This window comes from Macrobrachium nipponense, chromosome 24 (genome assembly GCF_015104395.2).
Source record: "Macrobrachium nipponense isolate FS-2020 chromosome 24, ASM1510439v2, whole genome shotgun sequence".
Taxonomy (NCBI): Eukaryota; Metazoa; Arthropoda; class Malacostraca; order Decapoda; family Palaemonidae; genus Macrobrachium; species Macrobrachium nipponense.
In genome coordinates this window covers 18900590-18910589 of record NC_061091.1, presented here as the reverse complement: position 1 = coordinate 18910589, position 10000 = coordinate 18900590, and the positions used below count along the sequence as shown (strand labels likewise).

The 10000-nt window shown below is 34.6% G+C and overlaps 1 protein-coding gene across 4 annotated transcripts in view; it reads right to left on the bottom strand.

The window, feature by feature from the left end:
• LOC135205496 (ITG-like peptide) overlaps positions 1-10000 on the bottom strand; it is a 99451-nt gene that overhangs the window by 21895 nt on the left and 67556 nt on the right. For all 4 annotated transcript variants that reach the window (XR_010312545.1, XR_010312544.1, XM_064236218.1 and 1 more), the window contains exon 3: positions 7946-8012. Coding sequence is in view for 2 of the 4 variants with exons in the window: in XM_064236218.1 (XP_064092288.1) it covers positions 7946-8012 (67 nt within the window). In the remaining 2 variants the exon portion in view is untranslated. The remainder of the gene's footprint in view (positions 1-7945; positions 8013-10000) is intronic.

Genomic DNA, 10000 nt, shown 5'->3' with positions numbered 1-10000 from the left:
AGAGAATATGAACGGAGGTACAGTAAAAGGAATGAAAGGGCTTGCAGCTAGGGGCAAAGATCCTTAAGTAATGCCTACAGTGCACCACGGGAGGTGTTGAGTTGATATTGAATGGCCAGCTTGCTATGATTAATAGGAACTCATTATCTCTATAATCCCGCAGGAACATTGCCTACCGTTGTGATTCCAAGCAGTTAAAAAATGCCGGTGGTGGTGGTATTTATTTTACCATAAAAACAATATAAATACTTTGTGAAAAAACAAAAATAATATAGCAAAAACTAAATACGTAATAATAAAAATAATAATAGTCATAAAAATAGTAGCAACAATTATCTTACTATATAAAACAACATTATTAATAGTTTTAGTTTACAAAACACAAATAAAACAAAAACGAAACGTACAATAATAATAATAATAATTAAATAATTAATAATAATATAATAATAATAATAATCATAATAATAATAATAATAATAATAATAATAATAATAATAAAATAAAAGTTTCAGTTTACAAGTACAAATACAAAAACAAAATCGAAAATCTTTATACAATAATAATAATAATCATCACCATCATCATCAGGCAAAGATCCTCTGGGACTATGGCATCAGAACAGATAGGGTGACTCGAGCCAATAGACCAGGAGAAAATATCACTCATTGGTGTCGCAATACCATGGGACAACAGAGTAGACGAGAATGAAAGAGAAAAAATGGATAAGTATCAAAACCTGAAAATAGAAATAAGGATATGGGCTATGCCGGTGGAAATTGTACCCACAATCACAGGAACACTAGGCACGATCCCAAGATCCCTGAAAAGGAACCTGGAAAAACTAGATGCCGAAGTAGCTCCAGGACTCATGCAGAAGAGTGTGCTCCTGGAAACAGCGCACATGGTAAGAAAAGTGATTGACTCCGAAGGAGGCAGGATGCAACCCAGAACCGCACGCTATAAAGACCACCTAGTCGAATTGGATGACTATGATAGAAAAAATAATTAATAATAATAATTCTTGAAGCGTAGAATCAGTCGTTAACGACTGGCCTGGCCCAAGGCTCTTGAGAAATGCGAATGTTACAAACGAGAGAGATAACAAAGAACCTTAATTACAGGTAAGTGGCAGGCAGGCAGCAGTACAAACTGTAATCATAGATGTTATTACACCTGGAAAATATATAATTTTAAAAGTGCTTGGTGCGTGTGTGTGGACGAGAGAGAGAGAGAGAGAGAGAGAGAGAGAGAGAGATGAGAAGAGAGAGAGAGAGAGAGGGAGACACAAACTAGTTTCCTCAAGAAGAAGTATTTTTCAGAGAGAGAGAGAGAGAGAGAGAGAGAGAATTCATAAAAGTTCCTCAACGAGAGAGACTGACAACCGTTCCCCATCAGATTTTTTCGAGGAGAGAGAGAGAGAGAGAGAGAGAGAGAGAGAGAGAGAGAGAGAGAGAGAGAGAGAGAGAGATTTCTATAATTCATAATACCTCCTAAATTAACAGGGTAATTATTACTGCCCTTCGCTTATTCATGCATAGACCGTACACTAATTAGATACCTCAAATCGTGTCTTATAATTACAGTTAATTGGGTGTAGAGTACCACGCAGTGAGTGATGAAACACGAGGTTCTTATTATATAAACAAACTAGTTCCTACATAATAGACATCTGTGTATACATGAACATATACACACAACTATATACATATATATGTACATATCTATCTATCTGTCTATCTATATATCTCAGAATATGGAACAAGAATAGAAAGCCTGATGATTGGGAACAGAAAGTTATAAAAAGGGCACCTAAGTAAATGTGGTAACTATACAAATCTTGAGAGAAGAAGCTGGTTTTAGAAAGAGAAGGAGTTTCACATCGGGTGCAACAGTGTACGAAATTTTACACATAATCTTCTCGTGACTTTTGGTGATTACGAGAGAGCACTTGACACCGCCCACAGACCAATATTACGAAGGGCCATTTCCTTTTGAATACGAACTCGGTAGATGGGAGGGTAATGTTGATGGGGCTCTTGTAAACGAAATTTTCAATGAATAGTGGAGTGCTACAAGGGGATGTTATTTCACCCCTGTTGTTTGTCCTTCTCACCGATTTGATAATAAAAAGATGGTTGTCACTCGAGTGAAATGGGAAATCTGACAAGCACGGAATATGCAGCCAGTGCTGTTTTAATTGGATAAAACACACCACAAGATTGACAAAGGCCGCCTCATAGGATGCATCATATAGCTAAAGAGGCGGAAGACAAAATACCCCAAAGGAAAACCGAAGTAATGAGGACAGAGTCAGCACAAATTGTTGATTAAATATTGATGAAGAGAGGATTAATGATGTTGAATCTATCAAATATGCATGAGCAATTATAACTAAAAAAAGCTCCCTTGACTTGGAGTTTAGTCAAAGACTAAAATAGGCGAATAAAGCAATAAGAAGGTTGAATAAGGTATGTACACTATTATTATTATTATTATTAGTCAGAAGATGAGCCCTATTCATATGGAACAAGCCCAAAGGGCAACTGACTTGAAATTCAATCTTCCAAAGAATATGGGGTTCATCTGAAGAAGTAACAGAAGGTAACAGGAAATAAAGAAAGAAGAGATCAGTTATCAGAAAACAAAAAAACAAAGAAAACAAATACATCAATTAAATAAAAATGTGTAAATGGTCAAAATATAAGGAGAATACTACTCGGGAATGAATTATGGTACAGCTTTTAAAGTATGTCTAAAGATAAAGATTTTGTGAATAAAAATCAGTTGGCAGAGTAGAGTTAGAAATGACACCATATGGGAAATTGTTAATTGTCTCTGTCAAACTCCGTCCATTCTGTTACGATTGGTATATGGTATGAAACACTAAAATAATCTTTTGAAATTGAGGTTTCCTTTGACAGTGAATGTCCAATATCTTTTTCCTATCTGGGTGAATCTCTGTCACCGCAGTTATTCGTCCCAACCAATAATGAAGTCTCGAAAATGTATGGAGTCTCTGTAGGGCTTCGTCGGGATTAAATTGACTTGAGGAACCCATAATAACTTCCAAGATTTGGGAACCTCATTAATTTGAATTAATGGACGAACTTTTAATCTGATTTTTCTTTTTCAATCTAATTCTGTGCCAGTGCTTCTCTGCCTATTGAAAGGACCGTCTATCTTTCTATATTAAACTCTGCTGTATAATTATTAAGATGGATGACTTAAACTGTCCCCAGGAATCTCTCTATATATTGGTCCATATACAATTCAAACATATCATTGTTGTCTTTGTACAAGTGTACAATTTTATCATTGTTATTCAAAATGGGTAAACATTTCTATGGAATAAGCCTGACAGGTAAATGAAATAATAAAGTAAACATCTGAAGAGCAGTTTGCTTCTCTCTCTCTCTCTCTCTCTCTCTCTCTCTCTCTCTCTCTCTCTCTCTCTCTCTCTCTTCAAGTAAACATCCACAGAATAGATTGCCCTTACTTTATTTTTTTTCTCTCTCTCTCTTGTGTAAAGTAAACATCCATAGAACAGATCCCTCTCTCTCTCTCTCTCTCTCTCTCTCTCTCTCTCTCTTCTCTCTCTCCTCTCCTCTCTCTCTCTCTCTCTCTCTCTCTCTCATTTTTATAAACCTATTCAAATACATTTACTTCCCCCTTCCTCACAGTTCCTCGTTGGACGAGTGGTTTTCGCAATCAGCTATCAATCTGAAGTTCGATTCTCGGCTGGGCTAACGCGGAATCAGAGGAATTTATTTCTAGTGAAAGACAAATTTCTCGATAGAATGCGGTTCGGATCCCACAATAAGTTGTAGGTCCCGTTGCTAGGTGACCAATTGGTTCCTAGCCACGTACAAATATCTAATCCTTCGGGCCAGCCCTAGGAGAGCTGTTCATCAGTTCAGTGGTCTGGTAAAACTAAGATATACTTAACTTCCCCCCACCCCCCCTTCGTCTATATTGCTTTATAATTAACTTACGTCATGTTTGTCTTTCTCTACTAACATCATCAGACTGATTACTTGGAAAATTAAAGTGAGCCCTGGAAGCTATTTCTCATAAAGAGAAAGTAGTTTGTAGTTTTTCGACCTTTTAAGACTAGTTGAAGGGACACTACTTGGAGACCAGCACCAAGGTTTGATTAAATTATTCTGAAAAGACTCACAAAGATGGTTTTAATATCTGACAGTGGTAAAGTATGTCATGGAAGTGTATATGTCAAAGAAAACTCATAATCACATGAGTCGACATAATGGGAAAGTAAATCCACTGTTTGATTGTGTGTTTTTTTTTTAAATATATACAGCAGAAAGCTGTGGATTAACTTTCCCAATGTATATGTCAGTATAACGTAGCAATGCACATTGCAATGCAATATCACTAAATTATTGAATGAATTAATAGATGTTAAGGGTCCCTCTTCCATTACATAAATGCAATAAAAATTAACAGAAATACTAACATGGCCCCTTTGTTGCTAAGCTGCCATTGTGCAACAAAACTCGTACAATTGCAATGAAAACTGCAATGAGGCAAGATATTTTACCGAAGGAAAATTACAAAAGACAAAATAATTTTTGTGAGATAAAATCGCAGTACTTTGAAAGTGTAATGTGCTTACATCATTCAATAAATTGGAAAAGAATTTCTTGCTCAAACTTTCTGTGATCTTGACTTTATGCACATGAACCTGGGTCAAAGTCAGGTCAAATCCTCCGTTCCTACGTAATGTTTGTGTCAGAGGCATTCTTGAGAAGAACCTGGGAGAGGAATTTTACACAGCCTCTTTATGGGACCGTGACCTTATCTAAATGACTATTTTTCAAGTTCATGACACACTCTCTTGCCCTACGAAACCTTCCTACCGGTGTGACCTTGACGGCATTCAAGGGTCAACGGTTCAGGGACGCGACAATTGCCATCATCAAAGCAGTTTTCCTGTACAGTAAGAGTTGCCGCATTCTTTCACAATAAATATTCCACTCGAACTAGAATTACAGCCAACCAGCGCCTGTGACCTTACCAAAATGGCCTTGGGTCAAATTCATGTGCCACTCTCCCATCCTAATTAATGTGAGTTCCGGTAACTCGTGTGTTTGTAAGCACTTTGCTGCTACCTCTTCCTATGACCTAAATTACTTGGCTCAAGGACACAGTACATTCACTCGTCCTAAAACTCCACAGCAGATGTAGCAGTATGAATGAAAGCTGCTTCAATATAAATACAAGCACAAGGAGAGTAATTACTGCCAAACGATGAGGTAATTACTAGCTATAACGATATGTAATCATTATGGAGTAGTTGGCTATAAAGGAAATGAAATATGACAGCGATTATACACGCCATCCTGAAAGGTATCAACGATTTCTCTTGATGTGACTACAGAGCGTTTTACCATTAAAACAAGTAACGAACCACTGTTATTACTGATTTTTTTTATTGATTTTTTCATCAATGCACAACTTCACTTACAAACAGGTTTTTTCTATTTTTCTTGACTGGCAGTATTCTCCTATCCTACCCAAAGGAAAATGTATAAACGTGACAAAATTACGCGAATCCATACATAAATATATATACACACATAAACACACATACATACATGCGACTGGCAATCTCGTCTTATCCAAGTCAAAGAAAATAATTCTATGTATGACACAAATTCAAGAGTGCTTAGATAACGTAACATCATATACATATACATACATACGCGACAATGACCGCTAATAATTTATTTTTTGGCATTTGGAGGGATTCAGCGTATGCCAAATATTGCACACCTGTAACTGCATCTATTTCTAGTTGTCTTTTAATATTTTTGTATCTTAGCTCTATGTATGAAATTGACGCTAGCGGATTTCGTGCGAAATAAAGGATATATAATTATTATTTAATTAGTTTACATAGATACATTATGAGGTGCCAATTATTCCAACGTTAAGCTAGTACATTCCAAAACCACAAAAATTAATAATAATAATAATAATCCTGAAATATTCACCCACCCAACCAAAAAAGAAAAAAAATGTCAGAACGTAGAGAAGGAACAATTTCTCCTTCGTAAAACAAAGGGATCCCAGAAGCTCTTGGATGAAAGGGGGCGCAGAGTCCCCCTTGCTCTTAATTAGCTCCCCTTCCACGCCTTGCGAGCCGCCATTTGTTTCAATATAACCACATACTGGCGAACGCTAAGTAGTGTGCGGGTTCAGTCGGCACTCTGGTAAATGAATGAACAATTCAGTGAATTTCCCTGAGTTTACGGCAAGCTGCTCACACGTGAAGGAATGAATAACATTCCAGCGGGACAAAGACTCGGGGAAAGATGAATTTTGACATTTAAATTAATAAACTGGAGGATGGGTAGTTGAGGGCAGATGATATAGAAAGTGATTACGAGAACATCTATATATATAAATATATATATATATATATACATATATATATATATATATATATATAAATATATATATATAATATATATTTCGTAATACATTTCCCCCAAAACGTCTTACACTGAATTAAGTTCTTTTATACATCCTAACATACTGTTACCAATTTCTTACGCAATTTCATTATAGTACACAATTTTTACGCCTTTTTATGTCTGATTGTTTAAGGCAACAATTAAGACACTGACCTAATCATTTTTTCTCTAAAAAAACATTTTTATCAAAAAACGTTCATCTAAAGTTTTCGCTAAAAGTTGACTTGCGCTGACTTCCAATACTTTTGCAGTCAATGTATTGAGTAAATATTCGCCCTGGGAGTTTCCGTACAACTATGGAACTTCCACGTAGCATACTGTACTATCTCGTATTTAATATATATATATATATATATATATATATATATATATATATATATATATAGTTTCACCTTATTGAATGTACGTTTCATACTCCAACTTTTTCTCGTGATATGTGTACTACGTGTAATATGGTTCATACCCTCAGGAGCTACCTAGGTATAACAGCATATATATATATATAATATATATATATATATATATATATATATATATATATATATATATATATACATATATATGATATATATATACATATACATATATATATATATATATATATACATATACATATATATATATATACATATATATATATATATATATATATATATATATATATATATGTATATATATATCATATACATATATATATATACATGTGTATATCATACATATACATATATATATATATATATATATATATATATATATATATATATATATATGCTGATTTACCTTAGGTAGCTCCTGAGGGTATGAACCATATTACACGTAGTACATATATTACGAGAGAGGTATGAAATGTACCTTTAATAATGTGAATTTGTATATTAATACGAGCTAGCACAGTAGGGCTACGTGGAAGTTCCATCTGTTTTACGGAAACTCCCAGAGGGGGAATGTTTACTCAATACATTAACTGCAAAAGCTTTAGATGGATGTTTTTGAAAAAATGATTAAGTCAGTGTCTCATTGTTGCCTTAAACAATCAGACGAAAAAAGGCGTGAAATTTGTGCGTAATGAAATTGCATAGGAAATTGCAACAGTATGTTAGGAAGTATAAAAGAACCTAATTAATTTTTTGGAAGGGACAGTCTGAAAAAAAGAATTACCTTAATTCTGCTACATCCTACCAAGACCGCCTGAGAGAGAGAGAGAGAGAGAGAGAGAGAGAGAGAGAGAGAGAGAGAGGGGGGGTGGGGGAGGTTAAACAAACTTATTACAGAAATAAGTCTCTACTTGTACGGAAATTATGCAAGAGAGTCACGCGATGAAAGGCGAGTTCAACGTGACACCAGAAATAGCTGGATGAAGAAGAAGAAGAAGAAGAAGAAGAAGAAGAAGAAGAAGATTGCGGCAATTGAATATTCTTTTCCTACTTATTCTTTTTTTTTCTTACCTCTGACATTGGTAGCTGGTTACCAGCGCTGCCATAACCCCAGTTCAAGTTGGCTTCAGGACGGAACCTGAAATAGAAATGGAAGGCGTTTTTTATTATTGATGAAGCGTAGACATGCATTGTTGCTCACTTCAAAATACAGACATTAGTAATAATTAAGAATAAAAATAGAAGGTGGGTATTCTAGGCTTCAATATTCAGCACCGATAAGAAATCCTTGAGGCTATTGTTATTATCTGTTGGGTGTAATCATGCATTGGTGCTCACTTAAAAATAGACAATATTAATAATTAAACATAAAAACAGAAGTCGGTATTCTAGGCTTCACTATTCAGTACGGGTAAGAAATCCATGAGGCTAATTTACAAGCATATTTTCGTAATGAATACATTGTGATACTCGTATTTACATAATATATGATAAACAAATACTCGACGATAGCTTCAAAATGAAAAGAAACAAAGGAACGGAGAAGAAATAAAGAAACGACAACAGGAATCATGACGCACGACGATAAACCGGAAGAACGAAAGAGGAGGATGACAAATATAGCAAATAGCAAAAGCTCTCTTTCTCTCTCAGGATTTGAAGAGCTTCCCTGGCCAGGGATGAGGGCTCTCCTTTGTCTTGATTAGAGAGAGAGAGAGAGAGAGAGAGAGAGAGAGAGAGAGAGAGAGAGAGAGAGAGAGAGAGAGAGTCATTTGTCTTGGTTGGACTCCTACGTTACTTCCGACACTCAGCTCCATACCTTCCGGGTGACTTTAGTTTATTGAAGACGTCAAAGAATCATTCAATTTTCTTTATCTTTCCATTCCAATTATCAGCAAAAAATGATATTTTATTCAAGATTCAATTATCTTTTTTATGTCTCCATTTATATTGTCAAAAAAAAAAAAAAAGATATTCCTCACAGAATGATTTAATTCTGTCTTTCCATTCGAATTGTCAAAAAAATAAAAATCCTTATAGAACTATTAAACTTTGTTTATTTTTGTAATCGTTGTCAACAAAAGACATTTCCTTAAGGATTCATTAAACTTTGTTTAAGTCTCCATTTATAATGTCAACAAAAGATAATAGTAGTCCTGTCTTCTGTGTAAATACTTTCCCGACCAATAGCACAATCGAATTATGCTCCCTGGTCACACTGACTTTGACTTTTAAAATGATTCTGCTTTGTCTCTCGACCTGACGCGGCCCAATTCTACTCGGAGAAATGTTATTGTGTTTCATTCACCAAAGACAATAACAATTTCCACGGACAAGAACGACCTTGTTCGTGAAATAACCAAAGGCATTACAATAATAGCAGCAGACAAAAGGGAATCATTTCTGCGCTACAAACTTCCCAAACAAAAGCAAATAAACAATGATAATATATTTGACTTGTATATAGACCAATATATAGCGAGATAGCTGTGGCCAGTTTAAATCATCCATCATAATTATATAGCAGACTTTAATATACGTAGAAAGATAGGCAGAGAAGCACTGACACAGAATTATATTGAAAAAGAAAAATCAGATTAAAAGTTCGTTCATTAATTCAAATTAACGAGGTTCTAAAATAAAAGTTTCCGTTTCACGGCTCCCAACAGTACATTGATCATTAATAATCAACTCAAGGATATTTGACTTTTTTATCTTTTTTTTGGCAATTATTCGAATGAATCCATTATTTTTTTTTTTGTAATTCTCTTAATTTATTTTTCTCATTTCGCTAAACAAATATTACAAATATAGGAAATTTAATGCAAGACCACTGAAGTACAATGACCATTTATATATATAATATATATATATATATATATATATATATATATAGCAATAAAAACAAAACATGTATATATAGTATATATATATACCAATACTATATATATATATTATATATATATGAGGAGAGAGGAGAGAGAGAGCAGAGAGGAGAGATAGAGAGAGAGAGAGAGAGAGAGAAATATTAACAGTACAGGCACCGTCTGTAGCGTTTTTGCATGATACGGGTTAACATTATTCTCATTGTTACATTCCCACAATAATTCCACGAGGAGAAATGAA